Raw genomic sequence first — 15086 nt, 5'->3', positions numbered from 1 at the left:
CTAAAGACAAAGGTGATATTGAACAAATAGTGCTATTCTGCCGGTATGTAAACTCTGCCGGGCCACAGGAAGAAATAATTGAGTTGATACCTCTAAAAGGCCAAACACGGGGGGAGGGCATCTGTGAGGCTGTCTTGAATAGTTTAAGAGCCAAAGGAATAAATACCACCCACCTGGTGTCAGTAGCTACTGATGGGGCACCAAGCATGACAGGAGCGCACAAGGGATTTGTGGCTTTACTGCAGAAGTCGCTGGACAGAAAGCTGCTGACTTTTCACTGCATCTTGCACCAAGAGGCACTGTGCGCTCAAACATTTCCTCCGAAATGCACAGAAGTAATGGATGTTGTCATTCAGATTGTCAATAAAGTAATGGCAAAAAGTTTAAATCACCGTCAATTCCGTTTGTTACTGGACGAGCTGGAAAGCACATATTCTGATCTCCTGCTGCACAACAAAGTCTGGTGGCTGTCAAAAGGGGAAGTGCTGAAACGCTTTGTTGCGTGTCTGGAAGAAGAGAAAACTTTCTTGGGCAGCAAAGGGCTCACCTTCCCTGAGCTGGAACAGCCAGAATGGCTGGAAAAGCTACACTTCATGGTAGACATGACAGCGCACCTGAACACGCTGAACACAGCTCTTCAGGGGAAAGGATGCACATCCCTGCACATGTTGGAGGATGTTTTGGCATTCGAGTGCAAGTTGACAGCGCTTGCCAGAGATTTACAGAAAGGCACATTGTCTCACTTCCCCAATTTGAGAGAGTTCAAACAAGCTCACGACATGATAAATTCGGAGTATTTACATTCTGCAATCATCGCAATGCAAACACTGTTTGGGAAACGCTTCTGTGAGTTCAGTGAGGAAAAAAAAACACATTATCCTTCCCGGTCACTCCCCTAAGCATCGATCCATCCCTACTGAATACGACTGCATTGGCAGGTGTGAGTCAACCTGATCTTGAGATGGAACTGGCCGACATAGCCGACAAAGACATATGGGTGTCCAAGTTTAGATGCTTGACAGCAGACCTTGAAGATGTTGCCCGTCAGAAGGCCGTTCTTGCTCAGAATCACAAATGGAGTGATATTGAAAACCTCCCCAAACCGGACAAACTTGTGTTGTGTGCTATCCCCGATGTTTATGTAAACATTAAAATGTATGCGCTTGGAGTCCTGTCGATCTTTGGATCCACATATGTATGTGAGCAGGTGTTCCCAACATGAACTTTATTAAAAACAAACATTGCGCACGCCTCACATATGACAGCTTGCGATCCTGTGTAAAGATGAAGGTGACGTCATACAGCCCTGATATGCAGATGCTGTGCACTGAGGTCCAGGAGCAGAAATCCCATTAACCAAGTATGATATTTTAATTGCCTATTATTTTACGTATATTCATATTTTTTCATTGTTCAGTGAAATAGTCCTTTTTTTTCAGGTTGACAGCTGGCTGACGTTACTTTTGGTTTGCTGCTGGCGGACAATTTGGCGTTTTTCATAAATACAAGAAGGACTCAAATAGACATTGAGTATTTTACTTAAAAATAACCTTCAACCCAACGTCTTTTTTTTGGAGTTCAAAATGTTTTTGTTGCATGCAGAAATGTAATTTCGTTTTCTCTGCAGGAGTTCATAAATGCAACACATTATAGTTTGTTTATACATAGCATAAAGGCAAAAAAAATGTTGTATGCAGTGTTATTTCATTTTAAATGTCAAACAGGTTTTGTGGCTCCCAGTGTTTTCTTTTCTGTGGGAAACGGGTCCAAATGGCTCTTTCAGTGGTAAAGGTTGCCGACCCCTGGTCTAGTAGTTGTACTTGAACTTTTGGAACTTGCCCTGTAAGTTATTCATGTAAATGTTAACACATAGAATTAATAATAAACTGACTGAATTGAAAACTTTTAGCAACAAGAAAACAAAATTTTAAACACCCTGATGAGTCCTGATGAAGGGTCTTCTCCCGAAACATTGACTGCACTCTTTTTCCATGGATGCTATCTGGCCTGCTGAGTTCCTCCAGCATTTTGTGTGTGTTGCTATAGAATATCTTACTTTTTTGAGGGTAGACAATATACTGAAGGATTTGTTGTGGTTTTCCTTTCTAAGAGTCCATGAATAGCCAAGAGGAGAGTTAATGTATTATGTGTTGATGTGATATTTTCTAATAATACTAATTTATTACTAAGTAACAGAAGTTAGTAATAGTTAAAATGAATTAGAAGGGTTTGAGATAGTGGGCAAAAAAATAAGTATTAAATATATTGATGTTAAAGTTCACAAACTGAGTGTCGTGGTTATTTGAGAAAAAACCCACTGAGACTAAGCCAGGGTAATCAACATTTTATGACGCACTTCCGAATAACGAATTTCCAAATCAAAATATGTATATTTGATTCTTTATTATGACCCCAGCAAAGACAAACAATCTTGTAGCAATTTAAAAACAACTAATGAAGTTAAATTAGCGATTATAACTGTCTAATTAGCAGTCCAATAGCAATATTAGGGATACTAAGTGGTATAATAGCATAATTGGCAATCTAGCTAGTGATATTACTAAGTGTAATTATCTTGACTAAGTATTTCGAATAGCATAACTAAGCAAAGTTAGCAATCAACTTTAAAAAATGATCATTTCCCATAGCTCACCTCCTCTCCACTGGACTAGACTAAACTAAGAGAAAGCGTGATTTACTTTCACTGTGACCCAACCCATGTGACAGATTACCATAATAAACATGCCACAAAATACAAACAGACATTAAGTAGATACACGTCTCTAATGGACAGAAAATAGATACATAGCTCCTATGTATTAAAGGAAATTAAAACAAGCAGATTGATTATTCAGTATTTAATTATTCAACCAAATTGATTATTTAATTATTTTTAAAGATTAATTATTCAGTAGTTACAAAATATTTAAAAATATTAAGAATATCGTGTTAGTAAAAGTGGTGCTTTTATTAATACAGATAGGTATCGATAGAAGTGATTGAATGTTTTATTATACAATGTTACTGATCCACTGGAAATTATATGTCTCATTGATCTTAATATAGAAGTACTGCTGTTTTGGGTCAAATGTTACATTATACCTCCTTAGTATATTATTGGGCCAAATGACTTTCATTGTTCTCCACTTTGACCCTTGTTCTGATGCTGACCACGAACTTCATTGAGACCACAAAAAATGCATTGCAGTATGGTTAATGCTGATTCAATTCAATTTGATTTTCCTGTGCTTAGTTCCCATGAAGAGAATTGTCATCTGCTCCTGTTTTATAGCCACGTTAGTCAGGTCAATTCAACATTGAATGGGTGAAAAATGTTTCAAGTACATTTCTAAGAAAAAAAGCTTGCTGTCAAAATGTGATAGCTTTAATATACTTTCATTTAAAAAAAGTAATTTCTCACCTCTTTGGCCCACAGATTCTGTGCCAACCATTTGTTAGAAGTTGAAAAAAAATGGAGGCTAATGTTCGGTTGGTGATCTTGTAGTGTGCTACTGTCTAATTGCTGTGCTCAAGTCAAAGCTTCAGGGATTTTCACCCACTGCAACACCAAAGTATGCCCCAGGCTGAAAGTCAGATGCTGGCATTTCTTGTCTCTGCTCTGTCCCTTGATTCTCAGTCGTGTTCTGGGAAGGTTCTTCTGTCTTAACTGAGTTGCAGGGCCAGATGGACTTTGTATCTTGCCCCTCAGCTTTTTGCTGACATAGTAGTGCCCATGTTCATTTAAATAGGGTTTCCCATCCTCAGTAGAAAGGTGCTTTTTCATTAAATAAAATAATGAGTTAATTTCTTTTATTTTTCACTCAATGCATTTACTATTAATTCCGAACATCACTGATATCAGAGTTATTTACAAACAGTGGTTTCTAAATCCTTGGCTGTAGTGGCCAATTTATTAGGTATCCCTTGTACATTAGGTATCTCTTGTATCTAATAAAATGTCCACTGAGTCTATGTTTGTGATCTCTTGCTGCTGAAGCCAGTGGTTATGAGGAGATTAAACTATGCAGTTTATACCCTTGTCAGTATAGCTAATATTGAGTTGTTCTGCCTAAATAATTAATCTTTTTTTCAGTATAATAGTGTTAGTCATTGATTTAGTTTGTCACATTGCATGTAAATGGGACTAGAGATGATTGGAACAGCATGAACTAGAGCCTGTTCCTGTGTTGTAGTACTCTGTCACTACCATTGCATAAAATAATTAACCATTGATGTTCTGTAAATAGGAAATTAAGTTTATATTTTTATTTCTCAGGCTGAGCTGGGATTAAATGAACATCATCAGAATGCAGTAATCAGCTACATGCGCTTTGCTCGTTCGAAAAGAGCATTGAGATTGAAAACCGTCGATTCTTGCTTTCAAGATCTGAAGGACAGCAGGTGTGCATAATTATCCAATGATGATGAGAAGAAAGAGTGAAAAGAGTGAAGGGTGTTTTAATGTAAAAAGCAATTGTTCTTTGAAGATGTAAAATTTTAAAAAATGATTAATATACAGTATAGACAAAACATGGGTTTATATTGTCAAGTGTTCATGCTATGTCTGACAGGCAAACGGAATATTTCTTTTCTAGTTTTGGTCTTGTAATATCACTATCCCACTTTACATTAAATTTAGTTTGATAAAATGTAGTCTTTTATCTTGTTTTACAATATTGGGATTTAGCATGTAGCCCTAAAATGACATTCTGCTATGCTAGTTCTAAATATTCCAAGACATTTATGTGTGAAATTTGAAATGGTACACAATTATGGGTTGTTTCCTTTTAAATTATCTAGTATTCAGGAGTTTGTTTTTAATTGATGCCTCCCTGTTGACCGTGGATTATTTATCACCATATCTCTACGTAATCGGTTTCAGTCAAATTTTGTAAATACATTATAAACAAAATGTAAAGTGGCAGTGGCTGTTCAGGTCTGGGATCATTCCATTTCCTAGATGTCAATACATTTACTTATTTCTGAAGATTCTGCAGAAATGGGTGTGTAGGAATGGAGAAGTGATCATTTGTTTTAAAGCAGCAAACATTGAATGCTGAGAATTCTGACCAATTCTGATACTCCTAGTGTTAGCATCTAGTTTATTAACTAACCTCTCATAGCATTTCCAGCATCAACACACCTAAGTGCGGAGTCAGAAGGAATGTTTAGCACAGAACTACTTAAGGCTAAGAAGTGCGAGGTTATGAATTGGGTCGGGCAGAAGGGTCAGAACAATGCAAACCAGGCATGTTTACTAGTGTGAAGTATACCTTGAAAGAATATGAAAGAGTAAGTGGACAATCCAATTCTTGCAGTTCATATTAGACAAAACTTGCTGTTGGTGGAGTATTATATAAGAATTTAGCAAAGACTGCAGTCTCTGAATTATTATGTGGGTTGTATTCAAATTACTATAAGTGTATGAACATTAGCAAGTGACACATAAAAGAGTGAAGTAGGGAAGGGGTTACTGATACTGTGCTGAGACAGGTAGAAACAGTATCCTTGGAAATGGTTCCACCTACAGTCTGTGATCTATTCATTTATTTAATTATTTTATTCAGTGATGCAGTCTGGAGTGGGATCTTGCAGCCCTTCAAGCCATGCCACCCCAACAACTCCACAAATTCAATTAACACAAACTAATCATGCGACAATTTACACTGACCAATTAACTTACCCAGTACATCTTTGGACTGTGGGAGGAAACCAGAGCACCCAGGGAAAACCCACATTTCACAGGGAGGATGTTCAGAGACTCCTTACAGAACGTGCCAGAATTGAACTCTGAACCCCGGAATGCCCTGTACTGTAATAGCACCACGCTAACCACTACACTACTGTGGCGCCCAGATGATACCTGGTACCTCCTACACTTGATAAAGTGGCCACTGAGTGTATGTTTGTGGTCTTCTGTTGTTGTAGCTCATCCAGTTTAAGGTTCCACATGTACATTGAGAAAGGCTTTTTTACACACCACTGTTGATACATGTGGTTACTTGAGTTATCGTTGCCGCCTTGTCTTGAACTAGTATGGCCATTCTCTGACTTCTCGCATTGACAAGGTGTTTTTGTCTGCTCACTGGTTGTTCTTTTTCTGCACCATTACTTATTCTAGAGACTGTTGTGCGTGAAAAATTCCAGGAGATCAGCAGCTTTTGAGATACTCAAACCACTCCGCCTGGTGCCAACAATCATCTCGTGGTCAAAGTCACTTGTGATTACATATCTTCCCTATTCTGATGTTTGGTCTGAACAACAATTAACTTCTTGGTCATGTCTTCATCCTTTTATACATTGAATTCCTGGCACATGACTGGCTGATTAGATATTTGCATTAATGAACAGATGTACAATTGTACCTAAAGTGTTCTCTGAGTGTACATTGCAAAGGTTTAGGCTGAAAAGATAAATGGGGCAGTTGCAAAGATTTTAAAGTTAATAAATATTAGGAAGGATTCAAGGGGAGAAGGCAATATAGCAGTTGTAAAGCTAACAAAGAGGAAGTCAGCAGAATTTAATCAAAAATAGACTGACTTAATTTGCCTGTAGATGTGGTGCAGATGAGTTTCACTGTAGTCTGGCTAATTGTCCTGTAGAATAAAGAAAAATTTGGAAAGCCACAGAGAGGAACTAATTTGTCCAGGAAGGACATAATCAAAAGGCTGCTTCCTGTACTATGCCATTCTATTATTCTGTTTGCATGAAGCAGAGACTGTGCAGCTTACATTGGAAAATCTGAAAATTGTTGATGTTTTGAATGTGAAAAGAAAAATCAATGGTAAAACCTCTTTTTACAATTATATAAGGCAAAAAATAGCCTCCTGAAAACAGTTAATAGAATTATTTTATATTATAGGAATATGTACCAAATATAGTTGGAAAACAAGTAAATCAATTCAATAGGTTTCAATAAGTACATGTAATGTCAGAGTAATGTATACAATATACATCCTGAAATTATTTTTCTTTGCAAACATCCATGAAGACAGAGTGCCCCAAAGAATGAATGACAGTTAAATGTTAAAACCTCAACCCCCCCAGCTCCCTCCTCCCACGCATAAGCAGCACCAAAGCGATGACCCCCCTCCCCCACCAGCAAAAAAAGCATCTGCACCCTCCACTGAGCACTGAAGTGTACAGCAAAGCATCAATAAGGATACAGAATTGCAGTATCCTGTTCACCTGGTAATTTGACATAATCACAGTCTCTCTCTCTCTCCCTGGTCCCTGTTTCACAGCAGGAGGGGTGACGTAACAAAACAACTTGCTGATTTTATGGTGGTAAAAGTCTGTAGATAAACCTCAAGCTAAGGGTGGAACTGAATTGGAACACTTCCATTAACAGCAGTGTTGATGCTCAATCATTTTCAAGTTTAAGATTCTTGGGATTTTATTAGCCAGATATATTCGTGGAAGGGTAATAGATTATTGATTACATGATGTTGAGTTGTTGGTCAGGGTAGGAATATAATAAAATAGAAAAGGCCATTGAGCACCTCATACCTGCTCTACTGTTTGATAGGATTATGATGATCTTGTATCTCAGTACCACTTTTCTGCAGAAAACCCATAATCACATTGAGTGCTAGAATAAGCTATGCACGTTAAATGCATATTGTTGCTCATGTATGACTTGTAAAATTCAACTGCCACTCAATAAGCTTGATATCTTTTTACAGCAGAGTAACATATTTCCAGCATCTGCAGAATCTTGTTAATTTTTACAGTAGAAAATTAGTTTGATAAGTATTATTTATGATGTAATATCCATCCCACCATTTCCACACTGTGGTTACAGTTTTGATTAAATAGGATGTTCTTTGCAGATTAAACAAGTTTATTGTGACTGCAACTTCTCCTGTGATTTCTACTGCTGAAAAAAAAACTAGGAACAATGTCTTGGACACACTCTTTTGCCAAGATGTTAAACTATATTGCTGTTCGTTCATTGCTCTGGAATTGCCTATCTAACATCACTGCAAAAACTGCACTGGTCTAAGGAAAACCAGTACTCATTATTTGAGGACAACAATCCAAAATAACAGCACCCTAACTGGCATCTAAATTCAGAAAAGTTACTCTAAAACTTAGTTACTCAGTGGAGTTTGGGAAAGTCTTTCCTATAATCTGAGTTGCTTGGTTTTGTTTCTATGCATACAACAAATCTGTAAGTTAGAAAACTATCAGGCAAGACATCTAGACTCCATATCTCAAAGCCATTGCTATCAATATTCCCAGGACTGAATGACACTTTGGTTATGTCAGTTTTCTTTTCCTATTTAGGTAAGTTCCAAAGTTAAGTTGTGTACAAAAATATTAGATTAAGGCTCAGGTAGAACAAGGAGGAAAAAAAAACCAACTTGAATATATTCTGGCTACTGGCTTAATTCTGGCAATGGCAAAGGTACTCTAGTAATTCCTTTCCTTACCATCTCAACTGGGCAATGGTCATTATCATAATATCAGCTTAATGCATATATATAAATTGATTTTAGTTTTAAAGTAATGTAAAGAGATATTTAATGATTTAGGAATACTTCATCTAATATTTATTATTTTTGTACCAGACTGACTGAAGACACATTTACTGTGGATGAAGTAACAGAAATTCTAGATGGACTGAAGGTTGTTGTTCATAGTGAGGTAGAGTCCGAGCTCATCAACACCACCTACACTAATGTGCTGCTTCTGCGTCAGTTGTTCTGCCAGGCTGAGAAATGGTACCTGAAGTTGCAAACGGACATTTCTGATCTGGAAAACAGGTAGATCATTTAACGTTTTTAAAAGTGTAGTTGCATTAATCCAGGTACAAAATTAGCAATCTAAATTCACTAGAGCTAATTTGCTATGAAGAAATTATTAACATAAAATGCTTTTTGTTGTTAAAATGAAGTTTCAGATAAACTTGTCTGGTCTGTCACATCTTACATTTGTGTATTACATTCATTTATAGAGCACTTCCATGTGAAATTTTCTTTAAGCATTGGAGGTAGCTTAGAGCTCCATGGGTAAAAGCAATGAACAAATGGAAGATGAGGAGATAAAAGATTATTAAAAGTGGAAAATATTGATATATGTTATTACTATTTCCATCTTAGAAAGTTCTGGTATCATTATGAAGGTAGTTCAAATCTTGCTTTAGCAAGACTTTAGGAATTATTGAGGTATCCTACGAACCAGATACCTTGCGTGAACCAGATGGTTCTCAGTCTGCTGAGGGCTATTTCTGGCAATTCAAAATTAGTGATTCAGAGCACTACAAGAAATTCAAGTACGACCTATGGAAGTCCATTGTAAGAGCGAAAAGGCAATTCTGTGTGAAGTTAAGAGACACAGTTGCATGTACAACAACTGTAGCAGGGTTTGCATGCTATTACTTCCTGTAAGGTGAAACCTAACTGCAAAAATGGGTGTGATGCATCACTCCATAATAACCTTTTATGCATGTTTTGAAAGGGAGACTACCACTACACTTATGCAATTACCCACAGCATTTGGTGACCCTGTGATCTCTGGATCTCTGTTTCAGAAGCTGATGACAAAGTGTCATTCAAGAGGATGAACCGTTATTCAACCAGCTGATCCATCTCACTTGTGTATGTTTCCTTGTTGCCACCTGAAATTCAGCAAGCAATAGTGGTGTCATCAGGGAATATTTAGATGGTATTTAAGCTATGCCGAACCACACAGTCATGAATGTAGAGAGAGTAAAAAATGGGCTAAGCCCATTCTTGATGTATGTTTGTGTTGATGGTCAGTAAGGTGGAGATGTTATTACTGATCTGACAGTGGATTCTCCTTTGAGGACGACAAGGATCCTGTGGCAGAGGGAGGTACAGGGGCCCAGCTTTTGAAGCTTGTTGATTAGTACTGATGGGATGATGGTGTTGAACGCTGAGCTGTAGTCAATAAACGGCAGTCTGATAGAGGCATTGTTGTTCAGGTGGTCCAAGGTTGAATTGTGAGTCACTGAGATTGCATCTATTGTAGACATGTAATGATAGTGGGCAAATTGCAGCAGGTCCAGATCCTTCCTCAGGTAGGAGTTCATTTTAGCCATGACCAGTACTTCTTCACAGTAGATGTGGGGGCTACTGGTCAATAGTTATTGAAGCAGCTCACCCTACTCTTCTTGAGCACTTGTATAAGTGACACCATTTTGAAGCAGGTGGGAACCTCTGACTGTAACAGTGAGAGGTTGAAGATGTCCTTGAACACGCTAGCCAGTTGGCTGGCACAGGTTTTCAGTACACTACCAGGTACATCATCTGTGTAACTAATTTGCTCTATTTATTTATTATATTTCTTATTGTAACTTGTAGAAATTTTTGTCTTTTTGTGTTTTGTGTTTCATTTACATAAGGAAACAAACCAACTAATAACATTATAGTCATCCTCAAATTCATTGCATTTCATCAGTTTAGGAAATTTGCATACTGATATTTAATGAGTTAGCAAGCTTGTCTGCAGCAAATCCACTTCAGGTGGAATTGGGGAAACTGATGACTGCAGATGCTGGGATCTGGGACAACAGACTAGATGCTGGAGGAGCTCAAAGGGTCTTAGAGCATCTATTGAGGGAATTGTACAGTCAACATTTTGTGTCCAGACCTTTCACTGACTGCTCAAGTCTCCAGTCCGGGTGAAGAGTCTCAACCCAAAATATTAACTGTTCATTTCCTCCCATAGACGCTCAGATGGAATTGGTATCTGTGTTGGGAACTAACTCTCGATAAATGTGTAAATACATATAATATACGTTGTTCCTGAATGCGTCCTAACCACTCCATCAAATGGTTGCATATCCCACATTTCTCCTGAATACTTTATTAGATAGTTTATTGATAGTCAATTTAGAAATAAGAGTAAACAGAAGTAATGCAGTGAGACTAATATATATAAATACAGGTGTCCCCTGCTATCCGAAAGTAGAGTGTTCCTATGAAACCTTTCATAAGCCAAAGTGGTGTAAAGCAATTACCATATAACAATTACAGCCATCTCGGCCCTTCTAGTCCATGCCGAACGGTTAATCTCACCTAATCCCACTGACCTGCACTCAGCCCATAAACCCTCAATTCCTTTCCTGTCCATATACCTATCCAATTTTAATTTAAATGACAATATCGAACCTGCCTCTACCACTTCTACTGGAAGCTCGTTCCACACAGCTACCACTCTCTGAGTAAAGAAATTCCCCCTCATGTTACCCTTAAACTTTTGCCCCCAACTCTCAACTCATGTCCTCTTGTTTGAATCTCCCCTACTCTCAATGGAAAAAGCCTAGCCACGTCAACTCTATCTATCCCCCTCATAATTTTAAATACCTCTATCAAGTCCTCCCTCAATCTTCTACGCTCCAAAGAATAAAGACCTAACTTGTGTTTAATCTTTCCCTGTAACTTAGGTGCTGAAACCCAGGTAACATTCTAGTAAATTTTCTCTGTACTCTCTCTATTATATTGACATCTTTCCTATAATTCGGTGACCAGAACTATACACAATACTCCAAATTTGGCCTTACCAATGCCTTGTACAATTTTAACATTACATTCCAACTCCTATACCCAATGCTCTGATTTATAAAGGCCAGCATACCAAAAGCTTTCTTCACCACCCTATCCACATGAGTTTCCACCTTCAGGGAACTATGCACCATTATTCCTAGATCACTCTGTTCTACTGCATTCTTCAATGCCCTACCATTTACCATGTATGTCCTATTTGGATTATTCCTACCAAAATGTAGCACCTCACACTTATTAGCATTAAACTCCATCTGCCATCGCTCAGCCCACTCTTCTAACTGGCTTAAATCTCTCCACAAACTTTGAAAACCTACTTCATTATCCACAAAGCCACCTACCTTAGTGCCATATATATATTTACTAATCCAATTTACCACCCCATCATCCAGATCATTAATGTATATGACAAACAACATTGGACCCAGTACAGATCCCTGAGGCACACCACTAGTCACCGGCCTCCAACCTGACAAACAGTTATCCATCACTACTCTCTGGCATCTCCCATCCAGCCACTGTTGGATCCATTTTACTACTTCAATATTAATAACTAACGATTGAACCTTCCTAACTAACCATTCTTGTGGAACCTTGTCAAAGACTTTACTGAAGTCCATATAGACAACATCCACTGCTTTACCCTCATCAACTTTCCTCGTAACCGCTTCAAAAATTCAATAAGATTTGTCAAACATGACCTTCCACGCACAAATCCATGTTGACTGTTCCTAATCAGACCCTGTCTATCCAGATAATTATATATACCATCTCTAAGAATACTTTCCATTAATTTACCCACCACTGACATCAAATTGACAGGCCTATAATTGCTAGGTTTACTCTTAAAACCCTTTTTAAACAATGGAACCACATGAACAATATGCTAATCCTCTGGCACCATCCCCGTTTCTAATGACATTTGAAATATTTCTGTCAGAGCCTCTGCTATTTCTACACTAACCTCCCTCAAGGTCCTAGGGAATATCCTGTCAGGACCCAGAGATTTATCCACTTTTATATTCCTTTCCTCCTCTTTAAACGTCATAGTTTTCATAACTTCCCTACTTGTTTCCCTTACCTTACACAATTCAATATCCTTCTCCTTAGTGAATACCGAAGAAAAGAAATTGTTCAAAATCTCCCCCATCTCTTTCGGTTCCACACATTGCTGTCCACTCTGATTCTCTAAGGGACCAATTTTATCCCTCACTATCCTTTTGCTATTAATATAACTGTAGAAACCCTTCGGATTTATTTTCACCTTACTTGCCAAAGCAATCTTGTATCTTCTTTTAGCTTTTCTAATTTCTTCCTTAAGAGCAAACACAAGGAAATCTACAGATGCTGGAAATTCAAACAACACACAGAAAATGCTGGTGGAACACAGCTGGCCAGGCAGCATCTATAAGAAGAAGCACTGTTGACGTTTCGGGCCGAGACCCTTTGTCAGGACTAACTGAAAGGAAAGATAGTAAGAGATTTGAAAGTAGTGGGAGGAGGGGGAAATGTGAAATGATAGGAGAAGACCAGAGGGGGTGGGATGAAGCTAAGAGCTGGAAAGGTGATTGGTGAAAATGATACAGAGCTGGAGAAGGGAAAGAATCATGGGACGGGAGGCCTCAGGAGAAAGAAAGTTGGTGGGACGGTGGGGAAGCACCAGAGAGTGATGGAGAACAGGCAGTGTGATGGGCTGAGAGAGAGAAAAAAAACAAACAACTAAATGTGTCAGGGATGGGGTAAAAAGGGGAGGAGGGGCATTAACAGAAGATAGAGAAGCCAATGTTCATGTCATCAGGTTGGAGGCTACCCAGCCGGTATATAAGGTTCTGTTCCTCCAACCTGTGTTTGGATTCATCTTGACAGTAGAGGAGGCCATGGATAGACATATCAGAATGGGAATGGGACGTGGAATTAAAATGGGAGATCCTGCTTTCTCTGGTGGACCAAGAGTAGGTGTTCAGCGAAACGGTCTCCCAGTCTGCGTCGTGTCTCACCAATATATAAAAGGCCACACCGGGAGCACCGGACGCAGTATACCGCACCAGACGACTCACAGGTGAAGTGTCGCCTCACCTGGAAGGACTGTCTGGGGCCCTGAATGGTGGTGAGGGAGGAAGTGTAAGGGCAGGTGTAGCACTTGTTTCGTTTACAAGGATAAGTGCCAGGAGGGAGACCGGTGGGAAGGGATGGGGGGGACGAGTGGACAAGGGAGTCACGTAGGGAGCGATCCCTGCGGAAAGCAGAAGGGGGGGGAAGGGAAAGATGTGCTTGGTAGTGGGATCCTGTTGGAGGTGGCGGAAGTTACGGAGAATTATACATTGGACCTGGAGGCTGGTGGGGTGGTAGATGTGGACAAGGGGAACCTTATCCCGAGTGGGGTAGCGGGCGGATGGGGTGAGGGCAGATGTGCGGAAAATGGGAGAGATGCATTTGAGAGCAGAGTTGATGGTGGAAGAAGGGAAGCCCCTTTGTTTAAAAAAGAAAGACACCTCCTTTGTCCTGGAATGAAAAGCCTCATCCTGAGAGCAGATGCGGCGGAGAAGGAGGAATTGTGAGAAGGGGATAGCATTTTTGGAAAAGACAGGGTGGGAAGAGGAATAGTCCAGGTAGCTGTGAGAGCCTGTAGGCTTCTAGTAGATATCAGCAGATAAGCCATCTCCAGAGATGGAGACAGTAAGATCAAGAAAGGGGAGGGAGGTGTCCGAAATGGACCAGGTAAATTTGAGAGCAGGATGAAAGTTGGAGGCAAAGTTAATGAAGTCAACGAGCTCAGCATGCGTGCAGGAGGCAGCGCTAATGCAGTCATTGATGTAGCGAAGGAAAAGAGGGGGACAGATACCCGTATAGACTTGGAACATGGACTGCTCCACAAAGCCAACAAAAAGGGAGGCGTAACTGGGACCCATGCGGGTGCCCATGGCTACACCCTTGGTTTGGAGGAAGTGGGAGGAGCCAAAGGAGAAATTATTGAGAGTTAGAACTAATTCTGCTAGACGGAGGAGAGTGGTGATAGAGTGGAATTGGTTAGGTCTGGAATCCAAAAAAAAGTGAAGAGCTTTGAGACCGTCCTGGTGGGGGATGGAGGTATATAGGGACTGGACGTCCATGGTGTAAATAAGGCGGTGGGGGCCAGGGAACTTAAAATCATTGAAAAAATTCCAAGCGTGAGAAGTGTCACGAACTTAGGTGGGAAGAGATTGAACAAGTAGGGATAAGACAGTGTCAAGGTATGCAGAAATGAGTTCAGTGGGGCAGGAGCAAGCTGAAACAATAGGTCTACCTGGACAGGCAGGTTTGTGGATCTTGGGTAGGAGGTAGAAACGGGAAGTGCGGGGTGTGGGAACTATGAGGTTGATGGCAGTGGATGGGAGATCCCCAGAGCTGATAAGGTTGGTGATGGTATAGAAGACAGTGGCCTGGTGCTCCTTAGTGGGGTCATGATCAAGGGGTAAATAAGAGGAAGTAACAGAGAGTTGTCGCTGTGCCTCAGCCAGGTAGAGGTCAGTACGCCAGACAACAACAGCTCCCTCGTTATCAGCAGGTTTTATAGTG

At 39.7% G+C, this 15086-nt stretch overlaps 1 protein-coding gene across 1 annotated transcript in view; it reads left to right on the top strand.

Moving 5' to 3' along the window:
* The window catches only part of lztfl1 (leucine zipper transcription factor-like 1), an 83979-nt gene that overhangs the window by 10482 nt on the left and 58411 nt on the right, over positions 1-15086 (top strand). The window contains exons 2-3 of the mRNA XM_059945627.1: positions 4277-4401; positions 8574-8768. Coding sequence (XP_059801610.1) covers positions 4277-4401; positions 8574-8768 — 320 coding nt within the window. The remainder of the gene's footprint in view (positions 1-4276; positions 4402-8573; positions 8769-15086) is intronic.

The sequence above is a fragment of the Hypanus sabinus genome, chromosome 20 (genome assembly GCF_030144855.1).
Source record: "Hypanus sabinus isolate sHypSab1 chromosome 20, sHypSab1.hap1, whole genome shotgun sequence".
Taxonomy (NCBI): domain Eukaryota; kingdom Metazoa; phylum Chordata; class Chondrichthyes; order Myliobatiformes; family Dasyatidae; genus Hypanus; species Hypanus sabinus.
Note: the sequence above shows the minus strand (reverse complement) of the source record. Positions and strands in the feature narration are given on the sequence as shown.